Raw genomic sequence first — 19,553 nt, forward strand, 5'->3', positions numbered from 1 at the left:
CGTTAAATGGTGACGGGTTGTCATTGTGTTATTGAAAAAAATGTTTTATTGATATCTTCGCTGCAATATCTGAGTCAATGGGAAGATAGAATAAACCGAATTATAGCTCGTTCACACAGGCTGCGTAAGCGTATTGCGTTGTAATGTATAGAACTGTATGAAACATGCCACACCGCTTGCGTAAAGCGTGGATGCATACGTAACCCGGTGTGTTAGAGGTTATGCGCGCCACTACGCACGTGTCACGTGTACGCAATTGGTGTGAATCGGCATTTAAGGTAATAGTGACCATCACATTGTTGCTATCAAAAGTGCTAGTGCACTTTAGTTGTTCAACACTGCACTTTAGTAATAATTTAGATAAAAATTCTATTGCTATTTTATATTAATGTTTTATTGGCCTAGTTATCTGAATTGATTAATTAAATAAATAAATCAACTGGAATGTAGAAGGTGATTATTTTGCATGGATTAAGCAAAAGTCTGGTAACAATATAAAAATATGGTATTAACTATATTTCTGTGAAATATATTGTGGGAGGTACTTACTAGGTATTTCTTATTGCAGCAGAAAATTCTAGCATCCACTCACTATTTTGCTCTTGGATTTTATAAAGTTTTGCCGAACACTTCAAAGATTAAAAATACTTTGTACTTAATTATCGGCTTGCGATCGCAGTGTTTATCTCCCGAGGCTGATCAGGGGTCGAGAGGAAACGTGCTTTGAGGGTACACCGATAAAGTAATAGATACCTAAGGCTATAACCTAGTACAAGCACTAAGTACCTACTCATGTGGGACAAGTATCTAATAATGTCTAAAATGTACAGGTTTGTTGTGGGCTCTTCTTAGACCTAGGCGAGTTTGGAACCCTCGTAGCTTTAGTCTTAAGTTTACGTAATTAATTATCTTACATTACCATTATCTTACAAATTCAACAATGGCAGTCAAAAAATCTTACCCAATTTCAATAAATGATTTGACTTTGACATGCTCATATTTTACTGAAATCCATACTTCCTGGATACTAAAATTATAAATGCGAAAGATGAACATCTGTCTAGAATCTATTCTTGAACACTTCTTCTTGAATCACTCTATCTATTGATGAAAACCGCATTAAAATCTGTTACGTCGTTTAAAAGATCTAAGTGTTCATACATGCAGACAGCGCGAAGTGACTTTATTTTACACTATTACACTATGTAGAGATATCCCCCGTTGCGTTGCGTCCGACTTTATTTTCCATACATACATACATACACACTACACAGTCATACATTCCCTTTGGCATTGGGTGGTTTAGCGCTCTTAAAGTATTCTATAGTGTCATAAAAGCTCTGAGTAACGAGCCCTGCGGGATCACGCCCCTATATTATTGGCTGTTCGTGTATTGAAATAGGATGCCGTGGAGGACTTAACATTTACGAGTGAGTTATAACATTGCGTATGTTGAAAATATTCGGTACACGCGACGACTTCGGTATCATAATAGGCAACCCTCGCCGGTGCACTACTGAGCATGAGTCTGCTCTCAGAATGAGAAGGATCTGGTCATTTTCTACCACGCTGGACAAGGCCTTTATACTAGAATTCACACATTATAAGTATAGGTTGTTACGACCACACTCACGTATTCAGTCAATGATGAGTCCCTATGAAAATGGACCCTGGATTAGTTAGAAACTAGTCGGGTTTACATCGACTAAATACGAGAGTATAGCCGTAACAACCTACACCTACTTATTGTATAATGGAAATCACTCACGATAGTTTATAAATACGTTAAAATATAATTCACACACTTATGAGAATATTTTGGAGAACACCCAAGCATTATTTGAACCAATGCGCTTACTATAGGTACCTGATATCAACCTGCACAAAATAATTTTCCCTATAATATATTTTAATACTAACTGATACCCTCAACTTCGTTCGCGTGGATGTAGGTTTTTTAAAATTCCCGTGGGAACTCTTTGATTTTCCGGGATGAAAAGTAGCCTATGTGCTAATCCAGGGTATAATCTATCTCCATTCTAAATTTCAGCCCAATCCGTCCAGTAGTTTTTGCGTGAAGGAGTAACATACACACACACACACACACACACACACACACACACACACACACACATACATACAAACTTTCTCCTTTATAATATTAGTGTGATAGTGTGATATCGAATTTCTCATCATCAGTAAGTGGGTACTTTAGTGCTTTAACCGTGCCTTAACAGTGCCAAAATATCAGTCATTAAATTGAATCACTGTAATCGACATGGCGATCCGGCCAACGACGCAGCGGTAAATCCAATTTTAAATTATCGATCACGTCATGTTTGCGCACGTGTTTGCGTGTTTGCTCGTTTGAGCACGCTGATTGCAAGCGAATATTGGTTTACGCCGTGACAGATGGCACTGTTTGATGGAAATGCCCGTAATCTAATGTAAACTTGCCGATAAACTAAGCCACAGTGGTCGATTTATACGTGGTCGTATGTCATGCTAGTCGTGTCATAGTAACTCATTTTTAGGGTCCCAAAGGGTCAAAACGGAGCCCAATTAATGCCACTCTGATGTCTGTCTGTCTGTCTGTCTGTCGTGTCTGTCAAGATACCTATAGGGTACTTCCCGTTGACCTAGAATCATGTTTGGCAGGTAGGTGGGTCTTATAGCATACTTAATGGAAAAATTCGAAAACCGTGAATTTGTGGATACATCACAAAAAAATTGAAATGTGTTGATGAACAAATTAGTATTTTCCAGTTTCAAAGTAAGAATAATATATCAAGTGAGGTATTGTATGAAAAGGCTTTACCTGTAGGTACATTCTAAAACAGATATTTATTTATTTTTATGCATAATAGTTTTTGATTTATCGTGTAAAATATCGAAAAAATGCGATCGTAGTAGGGAACCCTCGGTGCGCGGTTATGACTCGCACTTGGCCAGTTTTTACACTGTTTGTACACTGGTAGATAAAACAGATTCCAATTGATAGGGAAACGTAGGTATGTACTTATGTAAGTAGTTCGAATTTAAGCTCATTCGTATTCGATGATTGCGGTTGAAAATTGTTTTTCAAAAGAGAACAAAATTACATTTAAATTACTTTTAAATTATATGTGTTGATGAACAAATTAGTATTTTCCAGTTTCAAAGTAAGAATAATATATCAAGTGAGGTATTGTATGAAAAGGCTTTACCTGTAGGTACATTCTAAAACAGATATTTATTTATTTTTATGCATAATAGTTTTTGATTTATCGTGTAAAATATCGAAAAAATGCGATCGTAGTAGGGAACCCTCGGTGCGCGGTTATGACTCGCACTTGGCCAGTTTTTACACTGTTTGTACACTGGTAGATAAAACAGATTCCAATTGATAGGGAAACGTAGGTATGTACTTATGTAAGTAGTTCGAATTTAAGCTCATTCGTATTCGATGATTGCGGTTGAAAATTGTTTTTCAAAAGAGAACAAAATTACATTTAAATTACTTTTAAATTATTGCGGGATTTAAATAAGTGCTAAAGAAGTAGCGAGATTTATTTGACCTAAATACGATAGCTTGAATCGATGGATTTCGTTGATTAATCTACGTTAAACCAAGTAATAGATTGTTGATGAACTTATATGATGCTACTGGATTTTATTGTATTATACTCAATCTAAGTATTTCTTGGGTCTTTCTGTTGATATTAAACGTACTAAGTTCTCTGCGATTTAATTATTATTTGAGATTTTTGTTATCCGTTTTTTTAAACAAACACTATTAACTTTATCAAAAGTTGCCTGTTAGCGATTTTTGTATACTAATAAAAATACCGCCTTTGCATGGTTAAAATACCTTTCTGCATTTTTTTTGTGAATTTTCTTTATCTTCTTTTTCAAAATAGGTACTTATCATAAAACATGGCTATTATTTTTAAAAAAGTACTGATTTCCATCTTAGATTTTGCAGATGCACATGATATTTCAAGTTTCAACAGTAAGTGAGATCGTAGTCACTTAAAAACTTAACTTGTCTTTAGAAAAAAATGCGGAAGAATTTCAAATTCCCCACATAAATCTTACTTAGTGCTCCAAATTCAAAGTAACCTTGTTCTTTATTCATGAGTCGCGAGATTAAGCTGTACCTTGGAGACGCTGAGATATTGTTAATTAAAAGTGCAAAATTAACCAACTTTGTTTAGAACAATGCAATATTGGACGGGACAAGATCCACTTTTCACGACAAACTCGCGAAATTGCTGAAATTCTGTGTAAATTAAACATTAATTATAACACTAGTTTTACTTGTGACTTTGTGTAGGTAACTTAAAACACCGCTTTAAGGTGCTCTACACGGATCTGCTCGCAAAATTCTTTTGGTTTTTCGCAAATTATAAACTAATACGACAAAGTAGGCTTAATATGACATTCTAATGGCGCCGCGCCAATGGCAGTATCATCTCCACAAGCTTATATGAAAATCTTTACTTGAATGATTAAGTAATTCGTCAAATTATTTACTCAAAACTCGAGTTACAAATTAGTCGATACTCTGACTAATTTCTTAAACTGGACACTTGCAAGTAAAGATTTTTATATAAAACCCGTGGATATGATACTGCCATTGGCGCTATTAGAATGCCATAAGCCTACTTTGTCGTATTAGTTTACAATTTGCGAAAAACCTAATTAAATTTGAATTTCACAGACAGAGCCGTGTAGTGCTTAAGATCCTCTCGTTTTTAGGGTCCCGTCCCGAACTTTAAAACACTAAACTGTTAAATTATGTAAAGTGGATGAATTCGCGAGTAAAAATTTCATTATTAGAAACTGGTAGGTATAATTAATGCAAACAGAATATTGCTTTATTTAATCAGCAGCTTGTCTTGTAAGTAGGTTATTACTACAGCGACTGAGCATTAACATAGTTGAAGTTTCTTGTTGTTGCAATGGATTATTGATGTAAACCTAGTTGTAACTTGTAGCTGGTCAATACAAGCTGCTGCTTTTAGATATAAGTTGTTTGACTGATTATGCTACATTAAACATACTTAACCTGGTTAGGGATATAGTAGGTATAGTATAATCATAAATTATAAGGCAGTAGAAATAGCATATGCTTGAAGGAGATCCACAAGAAGGAAGATTACTGACGTAGCCCAAAGTTGAAAAGGCAAATGACCATGCTTGTCGTAGAAAATATGATGGCCGTTGCAACTGAAACTTATTCTACCAACGCACAGCCTAAGCCGCTTGGGTTAGGAAGTTTTTTGAGTACGTTCCTTTTTAGACGCTCATTAAGAAATATTTTTTTGGAAATTGTACCCTGTAACATTAGGTTGGATAGGGGATAAAAGTTTCATGAAAGTCCGTCATTTTTCAGTCTATAAAAATCTGCATTTAGACTTTTATTAAAAAATCAGGAAATAAGTGTACCTATTAGGGTTTTAGGAATTTTAGCTTCAAGTGGGTTAAATAGGGTGTGAAAGTTTGTTTGAAACTCCGTCATTTTTCAAGTTATGTCTATTAAAATTGGTATTTGGGTTTTAGGACTTTTAGGGTAAAAATTAAGAAGTCAATTTCTGAATTTTTCAAAAATACACCGATTTTCAAAAATTCCACTCGAGCATAGCTGGAATGACCCAGCTAGTTCAAAGTTAATTCTAAAGATGAGAGGTTTTCCAGATAGAGACTTCGCAGATCATCGTTAGCTTCACACTACTGTGGCAGAGATTTCCTAGAAACAATCCTTGAAGTAAGTAGTTTAACAGTGCTATTGATTTAGTACAATTACGTTTACATACTCGTAAGTTAGACTGTTGTCTGTTAGTAGGTATAACAGCGCGCGGTTTATGCTAATGCTCGAAACTCAGACACTACTAAACAGGTGTCATGTTGTATCTACTTACTAGAATAGTAAGAATCCATTCTAATATAAATGTCTTTCTGTCTTTTTAATGCATGGGTACATTTTGAGGATTCACTCATCATATTGTTAACTGTCGTGTCAAAATTATGGTTCACTTTTAAATTAAGGACTAAAATTGTACTTTTGATTTTACAGTTGGCGCATAAACACTAATGTGAAGAATGAGTACTCAAAATGTACGCACTATAACCGATTTAGACCGAAATACATAGAGAGATAGCTCGCATCTCGGGAATGGACATAGGCAAGAAAATAGGCTTCTTTTGTCCTGGAAAATCAAACTGTTCCCAGGAGAGTTCAAAAAACTTGACTCAGATGAAGTCCCGGATATCATCTATTTCATACAGAGATAGCTTGCATCCCGGATACCTAACCTACAGGCTACTTTGTACCTTGAGAAACCCATGTTTACTTTTTATCCCTTGGGAATTTAAAAAAACCTAAATCCACTCGAATCCAAATATCCAAGGTTACATAATAATGTGGGTACTATCTTCCACGTGAAATGGTTAGAGCTGCAACGTAATCTCACGCCAACCAAATCTTAATTAACCGACTTCCAAAAAAGGAGGAGGTTCTCAATTCGTCGGGATCGGGTCGGGTATGTTCCCCGATTACTCAAAGACCCCTGGACCGATTTGGAAAATTTTTTTTTTGTTTGAAAGGGTATACTGTGCAGGTGGTCCCATATAAATTTGGTGAAGATCTGATGAATATCTTCGGAGATGGAGAACAGAACTCCTCAATGGATAGGAGCAAATTGCTCGCGATCAGTGTAATAGCTTAGTAAACAGTAGGGTTTTAACTGGGCACAGCATATTACAGTACAGTAGGGCCACTAAAAATTGTGAAATAAAAAATTTTCAAAAGAAAAATAAAACCGACTTCAAAAACGACAAACACTAAAAAGTAAAAAATAACTTTTGTTTAGCTACACGTGTAATGCACCTAGGTATGAAGTCGGGCGAGCTTCACTCTTGGATTTCTAATTTTGTTTTAATATGCTCGCTCGACTTCATACCTAGGTGCATTACACGTGTAGCTAAACAAAAGTTATTTTTTACTTTTTAGTGTTTGTCGTTTTTGAAGTCGGTTTTATTTTTCTTTTGAAAATTTTTTTTTTTCCCGATGCGTTTAATTTATCTCAATCATGACGCTCTTTGTCCTCCTAGTGGCTGCCTCCGGCCGCGGCGGATGCGTATCATGATGGACAAATTAACTGTAAAGGCGGTTACACACACTGAGATGTATTTACGTCTCTGGCAAAGCCCTAAAGGAGGCTTATGTGTTCGACCTGTAGGTAGGTATGTATGTCCGTTCTCAGAATTCGAGTAGCAATTCCGCAAAAACCTATCGCCCTTATGACCGCTTTTAACCCCCGACCCAAAAAGAGGGGTGTTATAAGTTTGACGTGTGTATCTGTGTATCTGTCTGTGGCATCGTAGCTCCTAAACTAATGAACCGATTTGAATTTAGTTTTTTTTTGTTTGAAAGGTGGTTTGATCGAGAGTGTTCTTAGCTATAATTCAAGAAAATCGGTTCAGCCGTTTGAAAGTTATCAGCTTTTTTCTAGTTACTGTAACCTTCACTTGTCGGGGGTGTTATAAATTTTTAATTTACACTTGTCTATAAACACGTCACACACACCAAACGCATGTACATAGCCGTGCCATGCGAATATAAATAATCATTAAGGTGCTAAACGACTTGCGCCCTTTGACTGTCCTTTTCTATTCACGCTCTTAAATACTCAACGGCTAAACCGATTTCGATAAATGATACGTCATTAGATTCGTCTTGATGGTTTAAAGATCACTGAAGGTATACAAAAATTCGCAATAAACTAAAATGGCGGACACCTGGATCGATCGGCATTTGAGTAAATGAAGACTCTACCACTGACTCGAAATTAGATTCTAATCTAATAAGATCGATAAAAGATAATCTAATAAGAACAGACATGAAAGTCTATTAAAAACTAGTCACAAAACTGGCACACTTCAAATAAGAAAGTGGCATTAAATTAATTAGTTAAAACAAATCGTATGCAACTGCAAACATGTCAAGATAAAAATAACTTCTTACGCAAGAAAGTAAAACTAATTACATCAAACAGGTCCCATGCAATGTGGCCGAGCCCTTACCGGGACTCTGCCTAACGAGATAATATCGTTGATTATTCAGTTAAAAAGAGACTTATTGAATAACGCTCGTGTTAATTGCATTTTCACTTCGTCATTGCAGTGTGTATGTAAGCTTTTGGTCAAAGTTTCCAACATTATTATAAAACTGGCTGATGCCGGCGGCTTAGTCCGCGTGGAATTAGGTTTTTAAAAATCACGTGGGAACTCTTTGATTTTCCGGAATAAAAAGTACCCTATGGCACTTTCCAAGTCTTTAACTATACCCATGCAAAAAATCATTTAATCCGTTGCTCCGTTGAGTCGTGATTGAAGGACAAACCAACAAATTGATTGATTGATGAATTGATTAATTATTTATTCAGTTAACAAGTGTAAATTAAAAATTTATAACACCCCCGACAAGTGAAGGTTACAGTAACTAGAAAAGGGCTGATAACTTTCAAACGGCTGAACCGATTTTCTTGGATTATGCTAAGAACACTCGATCAAGCCACCTTTCAAACAAAAAAACTAAATTAAAATCGGTTCATTAGTTTAGGAGCTACGATGTCACAGACAGATACACAGATACACACGTCAAACTTATAACACCCCTCTTTTTGGGTCGGGGGTTAATAAAGTCTTGGGCATTCAACTTCGGTATCTAAGATATTACTGGGTATTACCTATAAAATAATATTATATCTCAAGTTTTAAAAGTATAGCAGTTTTTAGTAGAGCGAGTAGACTCTTTGTCAGTCGTCACAATACGGCTTCCCCGTGGCCCAAATTGACGTTTACAAAGTTTCGGTTTCTGGGTCAGTGCGCCACGTAAACAAATATTTTTCAACTAACGTGAAAGAACTATGTTCTTGTTACAGATTTATGTACCTGTCCTATATATTATTTTTTTATGTAAAAATAGCTTGCAAACGAGCAGGCGGATCACCTGATGTAAAGTGATAACCGCCGCCCATGAACATTCAGCATCAGAAGAATCGCCGGTTTTTCAAAAGTTTGGTGAATAATGCAGCAACCTGATGTTTCAAGGGTCATAAACTCCTATCTTTCAAAATAAATATATAGGTAATTTGACTGTATTTTTAGGGCATAGATAATGGGGATATAAACTGATACCTGGCCTAGTTTTTTTTTCTCTTTCGTCTGGCTTTACACTGATTAGCCAATGTCAAGTTTGTAGTTAATTAAAAATTAGTGAAATTATGTGTATAAGTATGGACTTCGTCTGTACCGACGCCCGCCGACATACACGCGGCGCCCCGCTAGAGCGCTTCCCAGTCAGTTCCACCACCAATAAACACCAGCAGAACACAAAAACCGGCCACTTCTAACAAAAAACACTCCAAAAAGGGCACAACACGCGCGCAGCAAACGCCACCACAGACGAAGTCCCCTGGCCTAGTTATACATATGGAATAATAAATAATAGAATAATAGGCGTAATACGTTTGTATGGAGAAGCATCTAAGAAGTATAAGGAAGTGTATGACTGTATGAAGGCGTTTACACGGCGAAACGTGCGTTGGCGCCGCGCCCGTGCAGTCATGCGCCGTTGGCGTTACTCGCTGCAGTTTGATGTGCTTCAATGAGTTTCTTGCAATACAATTCGTACGCGTTCGCGCGCATTCAATCGACATCTGAATGGCTATGATAACTATTGATTATGTATTCTGATCTATTACTTACTCATAACCAGTTAAGCCTCGATAGCTCAACGGTGATAGGAGCGGACTGAAATCCGAAAGATCGGTGGTTCAAACCCCACCCGTTGCACTATTGTCGTACCCACTCCTATAGCACAAGCTTAACGCTTAGTTGGAGGGGAAAGGGGAATGTGTATATGGTTATTAGCACAGTACTCCATATTAGGAATGAAGGAGGAGAAGGAGGAAAGGAATGGTTGGAGCGCTGACTGTAGAAACATAAGCTTATTTATGTGGTGCTTATGTGGAGTCATCATCGATGTATACCTAGTCACGAAGGTTCGGGCGGCTAATTGGCACCGGCTCCAAAAAATGTTAGTAAGTTACAGATAACATTTATTTGGATTTATGTGCAGATAACAATAGAACTACATTAACTCTTGTAAATATAATAATAAATATACGGTAATTAATTAAATTATTTTTTACTTTTTAGTGTTTGTGGTTAATGAAGTCGGTTTTTTTTTTTCAATATTAAATAACTTTTCCCCCATCGCTTTTGAATCAAATATTTATATGTAATCAGGTTACAATATTGTCCTTAATTTAAAACTATTTTGGTTCATGTCCGCCACTTTTGGAAAAGCGGATCCGATTACCTTTGATAGAATAGAATAGAATAGGTTTTTATTCAAATAAACTTTTACAAGTGCTTTTGAATCGTCAAAATAATTTACCACTGGTTCGGAATGCCGTTCCCGATAGCCCAAGGGCCCAAGGGCTGCTTAGATACACTTTCTTTTTTTCTTATTTCTACAAATTGTTAACTGAGTTATAATATTTACAAAGCGTTTTCCTCACAGAGAATATAACCTCGCAGCACTCTCTCATTTGTGATAAGAAAATACATCAAAAGGAAATATTTCTTGATAACAAAAAGCTACGCGACTTTTTGGAGAGGAGTTGCAAGTTGTAACGTAAACATCTGCCAAAATACCGGACCACCGGGTCCAAAAATAAATGTAATTATGGTGTAGCGATCACATTATTTTACGTGGTCATATTATTACCTGGTATCATTTTACCAGACTATCTTTTTCTTCAGAAATGATCTTAATAGTCGATTCAGCTAGATTTACGCACATGATTATGCGTTACAGACATTTATCATTTTTCAGTCAGTTAGATATTCTTAAGGGCAGCAGGAAAACCTCAAAAGGTTGCAATGGTCCATTTAGCATCTGATGGTGCAATCCTTATAATGGATGTTTATACTCGTAGGTTAACATAACAGCTTTACCTCACACAAGCGACCACCCGTGCCTTCGCTAGGCAAATATATAAATAGTGCCTTATGCCTAGTCTATATTTTAAAAGGAACTTCTGTGGAAAAATTTCATTCTTTTAGATCCAAGGATTTGGCTTGGGCGTTGATGAGTTAGGAATTCAGAAGTTTTCTTTTTACAAAATTATTTAGATGAGAGTGAAAAAGATTTTATCAACCGAGAGCACTAGGGCAACTCGCAGACGTGCTCCTTAACGTTTAATAAAATGATAGATATTATTATACTTTCTTCGAAATGGAAATTTTCCTTGCCTACAACTTTTTACTTAAACTCAAAATGTCTGCTCTTTGATCTTTAAACAAAAACTTTATCGTTTTGTAATTATTTTTTCTTTGAAATAGGGACAATAATAATTTATTTCAGGCGCTGAAGTGGCTTATTGGTTTAAGCATTGATATGCAAAGGTATTTTCTGAGCTTCATATTTTGGAAATAGTGATATACTTACCTACTTATGTCTTGTTTTAGTTTTTGCAATGACCAAAAAAAGCAACTAGTTAAAGGAATCTGGGAGTTTGGAACCTTCGTAGTTTTAAGTTTACGTAATTAATGTATCACCACTATAATATCATCATACAAATCTAACAACAATAATATTTACTTTAAATATAAATGATTGAGTTTGAACGTGCACGACAACGCATATTATACCAGTCCATTGCCCGCCAAGCAATGTTAGAGCCCATCACCCATGTCAGTACCTAACTGGATGGACCTTTGGTGACAGACAGACACACTTTCGCATCAGTCTGTCTGCTACATTTTTTGAACCGCTGAATCGATAAGGACAAGACAACCACTTCCTTTTTAGGGCTCCGTACCTCAAAAGGAAAAATGGAACCCTTATACACGGACGAAGTCGCGAGCACCCCTAGTATCACATCACACTTAATCACACTAATATTATAAAGGCGAAAGTTTGTGTGTGTGTGTGTGGGTGTGTGTGTGTGTGTGTGTGTGTGTGTGTGTGTGTGTGTGTGTGTTTGTTACTCCTTCACGGAAAAACTACTAGACGGATTTGGCTGAAATTTTGAATGGAGATAGATAATATCCTGGATTAGCACATAGGCTACTTTTTATCCCGAAAAATCAAAATGTCTCTCACGGGATTTCGAAAAACCTAAATCCACGCGGGCGAAGTCGCGGGCATCGGCTAGTCAATAATATATCCTTCAGTAACTACTAGTAATATAATATTAGCCTCGTGTATTTACTATAGGTTAATGACTCTGACCTCATTTTAATCCCCCTAGGATCCTTTAGACTGTAACATTTAATTCTAGGTGCAGATAACATGACGTCATATAATCCCACCACCCAACCACTAACCACTTACACTATTTCATACTAAGTGAATTTCGACTTTAAACCCGATCTCGTAGAGTTCTAATTAGCACTGTAAGAGGAACACAAAATGGCAGCCAGTAATGTTATAAATTTGTGTTAGGATTAATTGGAGATTAAACTGTAATAGAAAATTATTTAGCCAATTTGCACTTACGGACTACGGAGGTAGTTTAATATTACAATAAAGATATTATATGGTAGAGATGCACGGGAGAGCAAAGTGCGTCGATTTTAAAAATAGAATTTTCTCTTCTAGCTCGTAAAGTTCTTCTTTATGCTTGCTGTACCTAAGTGGACTAAGACTGCTTTTTATAACTCTTGTGCATAAAGTACTTAGTTTACGTAAGTAAACAAAACCCTATCTGCTGACACCAAACAAATAGTAAGTATGGCATTTCTATAGTGCTAGTAACATTTTCCATCAAAACTGCACTTATTATATGAGGCTATATATATCTCCCGACCTAATTTCATGCTAGGTAACTCAAAATTTGAGAAACCGACACAAAACCTCTATAAGAAAACTAGACAAGAGCTGATAACTTTCAAACGGCTGAACCGATTTTCTTCGACTAAGAACACTCTCGATCAAGCCACCTTTCAAACAAAAAAAACTAAATTAAAATCGGTTCATTCGTTTAGGACCTACGATGCCACCCTATATTTTGGAAAGGAACTTTTATCGTTTTGCACGGAGCAAAAATTGATATGTGCGGATATTGAGCTGCTAGGTATTGACTCGGACACATTTAGGTTCATTAGTGATGCTCATAACAACTGTAGGCGATGGTTAGACCATTGCTTAGTTACGGGAGCGGCTAAAATAACTATTCAGGACATTTCTGTGGAATATGGTGTGCACTCCTCTGACCATTTTCCACTTGTCATTAATTGTAATCTTGGTGCTTTTCGTCGCTCAATGCCGACATCGGGTAGAGAAAAAGAGATAAATAGGGTTATATGGGGGTGTAGGGACTTGACTCAGGTAGAGAAGTACACTCAAATTTGTAATGAGGAGCTACGTTACATAGATTTTCCTTGTGAAATGATTGAATGTGTGAAGAATAAGATGTGTCAGTGTGTCGATCATAGGCTACTTATTGATGATATGTACCTAAGAATAGTAAATGTAATGTCAAAGGCTGCGATTGCTACTTATAGGGAAAAAAATTGTAAAAATAAAAATAAAGTAGTGGTAGGTTGGAATCGACATGTAGGCGAGGCGCACAGGGAGGCTAAGCGTTGCTTTCATGTATGGGTATATTTTGGCAAGCCCTCCGTGGGTCAGTATTATGATTCTATGGTTAAAAGCAGGAAAATATTTAAATCTAAATTAAAATGGTGTATTAGACACCAAGACGAAATTAAAATGGATATTATTGCTAAAAATCATAAGAATAAAAAGTTTAAAGAATTTTGGAAGTGTACCAGAAGTTTAACGCCAAGGCCTGGCCTGCCTGTGTGTGTCGGCGGATTTAGTGACACCAAGGACATAGCCAATTTGTTTATGAATCATTTCAGGGTGCAAGCGCTGCCTGTTACGCACGATTATGTAAGTGAGCATACAGTGGAGGGACTTGATGCTGAACCTAATCACACCTTGGCCTTTTTTAAAACTGAAGAGGTCAAGAAGATTGTCAAGTGTATGACTCGTGGAAAATCGCCAGGGCATGATGGGTTGAGCATTGAGCATCTTCAGTATGCTGGTGTGCACTTGCCTAGAGTTTTATGTCTGCTGTATAACATATGCATGGTCCATTCATACTTGCCAGAGGAATTGATGAGGAATGTGGTGGTGCCAGTTGTGAAGGACAGAACGGGGGACGTTACAGATATCAAAAACTATAGACCGATTTCATTAGCTACCATAACAGCCAAGGTACTTGACGGCCTCCTGGATAGACAACTGGATCAATACCTAGACCTGCATGATGCACAGTTTGGGTTTAGGGCGGGGCTCTCCACCGAGAGTGCCGTGTTGACCCTAAAGGAGACCGTCAAGTATTATACGAGCAGGAAAACACCAGTGTACGCCTGCTTCTTGGATCTCTCAAAAGCGTTTGATCTGGTGTCTTACCCAATACTCTGGGACAAGCTCAGACGCACTGGCATGCCGCAGGAACTCATCAGCATCTTTAGGCACTGGTATGCAAGGCAGGCTAACCAGGTAAGGTGGGCGGGGGTATACTCGGACACGTATAGGCTGGAATGCGGAGTCAGGCAAGGTGGACGGAGCTCACCGAAGCTTTTCAGCCTGTACATGAACGAGCTGATCGAGGGGCTCAGCAGCATGCATGCGGGATGTTCGATTGATAATCAGATGATTAATAACATCAGTTACGCGGATGATATGGTGCTGCTGAGCCCATCGGTCTGTGCGCTGAGAGATTTGCTGAGGGTGTGCGAAGACTATGCTGAAAAGCATGGACTTAAATATAATGTAAAAAAAAAGCATGCTAATGGTCTTTGCGGCGGGTAGCATTTCTCCCAGCTATGTACCTCCAGTGAGACTGTACGGTGCAGAGCTGGTTAGGGTGCCCAAATTCACATACCTGGGTCATGTGGTTACAGCAGACATGAAAGATAACTGTGACATAGATAGGGAACGGAGGGCGTTGGCGGTCAGAGGGAATATGATAGCTCGCAGATTCGCACGTTGCACAAAAGAAGTTAAGGTCACTTTGTTCAAGTCCTTTTGTCAGAGCTTCTACACGTGCAGTCTGTGGGTTGACTATACCCAAAAATCTATAAACGCTCTCCGAGTCCAGTATAATAACATCTTCAGAATAATGTTGGGACTGCCTCGATACTGTAGCGCGTCCGGTATGTTTGCGGAGAACCGTGTAGACGGTTTCTTCGCAATAATGCGGAAACGGATCGCCTCAATTAAAAGCAGGCTGGAGAGAAGTCCCAACATTATCCTGAAGGTGATAGCAGACAGACAGGACAGCGCTCTCAAAGCGCACTGGATGTCTGCATTAGTTAATAAGTATATTAATTATATTAACTAACATAGAATAAGTTTCTTACTAACATACATTACATTATAATTTAGTTACTAACATAGGTTAAGATGTTTACTAACATAATATTGTGGGCCTTTGTAGCTTAAATAAATAAAGATTATTATTATTATTATTATAGATATAACTTACTCTCACGCCCGGTTACAAAATAGATATATATAAAAGCCAAAGATAATATAATATACTTACATATATAAAAATAAATAAACCTACATACACATTTACATAAATACATATTTGTACCGGGCGGAGGATTACGCCCCGGCAGGGGAGACCAAACGGCCGGGGGTCAGGGCGACAGGTTGAGAAAGCGGCGGACTATCCTAGCCGAGTCTAGCAAGACCGCTTTTTGCATCCTGGCTGCGAGCGAACTGCCACGGAACCCCAGTCGCCTCAGATGGTGAGCGAGGCTGACTGGGATCAACCCGTTTGCAGATATGACGATTGGGATGATTTCGGTGGACTCCACATGCCACATGTCGGAAACCTCGTGAGCCAGATCAAGATACTTGCGTTTTTTCTCCGTCTCAGCTCTCACGAGGTTCTCGTCATATGAAATGGTGATGTCCACCAAAAACACCCTCGACTGTGCCCGGTCCACCACCACAATGTCAGGCTTATTCGCTAGAATAGTCCTGTCCGTGATGATGGACCGGTCCCAATAGAGCCGGACTCCGTCGCGCTCGAGTACCGGCACCGGTGTGTACCTGTAATACGGCAACCTCTCATCCAGGAGACCGTACTTCAGAGCAAGCTCTTGGTGAAGGATTTTGGCTGCTTGGTTGTGTCTGTGCAGATACTCAGTGTTGGCAAGCGCCGAACATCCCGAAAGCACATGTCTGAGTGACTCGCCGGGATGGCGACAAGCTCGACAGATGTCGTGAGTGCCATCCTTCAGAATGTACTTTCGGTAGTTCCGCGTCTTAACCACCTGATCTTGTATCGCACAGACAAACCCTTCGGTTTCCCCGAAGAGGTCACCAAAGCGCAGCCATTGCACGGACGCTTTTTTATCTACGTGTGGCTCATTAAGAGCTTTAAAAAAGCGTCCGTGCAACTCCTTCTCCTTCCATACGGTCTCCCGGTCAGAGGTGCTAAGTACCACCGGTTTCTGCCACTCGGTTTTGGCTAAGGATAGTGGAGTGAGTCCTTTATCACATTCTATGACCTCTCTATGCATGGGGGACCCCCTCATCGTCTCAAAGTAGGTTCTGAGATTGGATATCTCCCGGTTATGCATGGTCTTGACGCTTAATACGCCTCGACCTCCACACTTCCGGGGGATATACAATCTCATCACAGACGATTTTGGATGGTGCATGCGATAGAGAGTCATAGTCGTGCGGACTTTTCTGTCCAGGGCGTCAAGTTCGGTCTGAGTCCAACTGAGCACGCCAAAGGTGTACATGAGGACGGGCATAACCCAGCCGTTATAAGCTCGGACCTTATTGGCGCCTGACAAATAACTTTTACAGATTTTTGTCAGACGGCCAAAAAAGGCCTCGCAAACAGACTGTTTCATGTCCGCCTCTTTTACACCCAGAGATTGTGACATGCCCAGATACCGGTATGACTCAGCCTCGGAGAGGGTCTTAATGTTGGATGGCTCGAGACTAATCTCGGCCGAATGAGTAACCTGTCCCCTCTCCACATGTATGACCGCACACTTGTCCAGTCCAAGCTCCATCCTGATGGAATTGCTGAACTCAGTGGTGATGTTCAGCAGCTCCCTCAGGCGGGTGGCATTGGGTGCCAGCAGTTTGAGGTCATCCATGTACAGAAGGTGAGGTACTTTTGTACCTCCTCTCCGAAACTGAAAGCCTGTCCCCGAGCCCTCCAGCAGGGTGCTAAGTGGGTTCAGAGACAGGCAAAACCATAGCGGGCTCAGACAATCACCCTGGAAGATACCCCGTCCTATCCTTATCCGGTCATCGGCAGCCGCCAACCGCTCACCATGGAGACACAGGATCGTGCTCCATTGCCCCATACATGCCTCAAGGAAGGCTCGAACTGCACTGTCAACTTTGTACAGCTCAAGGACCCTTAAGAGCCATGAATGGGGCACCGAGTCGAATGCCTTTTTGTAGTCGATCCAGGCGGCGGAGAAATTCCGACGGTTGCGTTTGACCAGTTGGCCCGCAACGGAGTCGATGAGAAGGAGCTCCTTAGTACCACGACCACCGCCCCGACATCCGTTCTGAGCCCCAGACATGATGTTATTCTCGTCTATGTGACGGGAGATCTTGAGGCTCAGAACGGATGTCAGTGTCTTATAGATGGTAGTAAGACACGTAATGGGACGATACTTAGCCGGGTCGGTGGCATCGGTGGACTTTGGAGCCAGGTGAGTGATCCCGGTAGTGAAAAGGCTCGGGAGTGCCCTCTGCTCGAGAGCCTCTTGGAATTGTCGAGCCAAGGTCGCATGGCAAACCGAAAAACCTTTCAGCCAGTAGTGATGCAGTCCGTCGGGTCCCGGGCTTTTCCAGTTCGGAGCCCGCCTTACTGCACCAGCTACATCCTCCGCAGAGATGGCGACCGGGTTCATCGGTTCTATTCTGGCACATGCTTCCTCTACCGCCGCAATCCAAGGCCCCTCCTCATGCTCCACCTCTCTCGACCACACCCCCCGCCAGAAAGCGACTAGGTCGGCCGGGTCCGGTCGTTGAGAGGTAGAGCAGACTGCTGGGCACTCCAGTCTTTTGTAGAACCTTTTCTGATCACTCGAGAAGAGACGATTTTGCTGAAATCGCTCGACTCTTGCCGAGTATCGTCGGATGCGGTTCCCCCATGCAGCGATTTTCTGCTTCAGGTCGTCGATGCGCTCTGTTAGCTTTTGCGCAATGTCAGGCTGGTCCAACCTGACCCCACACCCGTTAAACGCAACTCTAACAGAGCGCACAATCCTTGGCCTAGTGTTGCCCGACCTGAAGCTTTGCAGTCTGCCAATGAGGACTCTGGTAAGAGTGATACGGTGTTCTATTCTCTTCTTCCAGGCCGGTTCCGCGCTGCGCCCTGTGGCAGCAGCACGCCCCGGTCCCGGAGTCTTGGCACCGATGAATCGGTGCACGGCTAGCGCCGCACCGAAGATGATAGAAGCCGTATCACCCAGGCCAGTGCTGCTTTCCAGATGTTGTGGCAGCATTTTGTTTATGGCCTCAATGACATCCCGCGTCGCTACATTTAGTGTAAGTCGGGAAAGCCGCGGACGATTCTCTAGAGGAGCGCTCCGAATTTCAGAAATCGCCTCTTCTAAAATCCCTCTCATCCGCTCTATATCAAGGGAGACTGTTCCCTCAGTGTCTTCCTCCACAGGCAAATCTTGTGAGATGGTAATTGTCTCGTCGCGGGCAGGCGCCGCCTGGGCGACGATTTGCTCTGTGGTAGGTGCTGACACTTCTGGAACAGCCTCACGTCGTAATCGTTCGAGCTCGGTAGCGTTGAAGATGTTAGAACGCTGAATATACCGAGCCCGGTCTGCCAGGTTTTGTTCCGTGACAGTTAGGTTCGGCTCGAGCAGCAGGAACTCGCGGTACATTGCCGCTCGGTAGCCAGTCCGTCCGGTTTCCCCTCCTGTCGCCCTGTAGTACGCACGCATGACATTCTCGTTCATGAGAGAAGTCCAGCGCATGCGGCGTACACCACCAGCGGCGGGCGCCGAAGATTGGGCCCTGGTGGACCCTGTCGGAGCCAAGCCATCTGGTGGGGATGATGGATGTGTCGACCGGCTGGGTGGTAGTGCCGGTCGACTGATGGTACTGGCGGCCCGCATGCTGCTACGCCCAGCGCCAGCTCCAGGCGCGCCCTGGCGACCCCCAGGCAGCGGCCCTATTCGCACATTCCTCATATTTGTATCCATCATCATAAAAAAGGGGGGGGGGGGGGGGGGGGGGGGGGTTACATCACTCGGGGTCCACTCAGGTCCCCGAGGAGGCTGTTTGCGGCCAGCGCGCCGAGCTTTGGGGAACTTGGATGTTAATCAGTTCCCCAGTTCCCTTAGTCGCCTCTTACGACACCCACGGGATGAGAGGGGGTGGCAACATTCTACTCTGCCGGTGCCACACGGCTTTTATTATTTTTTATTTATTATTATTATTATTATTATTATTATATTCCCAGATATTCCTA

General features: G+C 40.7%; 2 protein-coding genes across 5 annotated transcripts in view; one reads left to right on the forward strand and one right to left on the reverse strand.

The window, feature by feature from the left end:
• The window catches only part of LOC123866035 (insulin-like growth factor-binding protein complex acid labile subunit), a 376,912-nt gene that overhangs the window by 73,655 nt on the left and 283,704 nt on the right, over positions 1–19,553 (forward strand). The gene's annotated exons all lie outside the window — the stretch shown is intronic.
• LOC123867138 lies at positions 17,423–19,272 on the reverse strand. Its single transcript, XM_045909022.1, has 3 exons — positions 18,440–19,272; positions 17,932–18,286; positions 17,423–17,443 (listed from the first exon to the last, which is right to left on the reverse strand). Exons 1-3 carry the CDS (start codon positions 19,270–19,272, stop codon positions 17,423–17,425), a joined length of 1,209 nt encoding a protein of 402 aa, XP_045764978.1.

This window comes from Maniola jurtina, chromosome 1, assembly GCF_905333055.1.
Source record: "Maniola jurtina chromosome 1, ilManJurt1.1, whole genome shotgun sequence".
NCBI lineage: Eukaryota > Metazoa > Arthropoda > Insecta > Lepidoptera > Nymphalidae > Maniola > Maniola jurtina.

Coding starts and splice junctions, on each gene's coding strand:
- LOC123867138 (XM_045909022.1), bottom strand. CDS start 19,272: ATGAGGAATGTGCGAATAGGGCCGCTGCCTGGGGGTCGCCAGGGCGCG. Junction 18,287..18,439: donor GGGCGTGCTGCTGCCACAGG/GCGCAGCGCGGA, acceptor GTGTGGGGTCAG/GTTGGACCAGCCTGACATTG. Junction 17,444..17,931: donor CGGAGGATGTAGCTGGTGCA/GTAAGGCGGGCT, acceptor CAAAGTTGACAG/TGCAGTTCGAGCCTTCCTTG.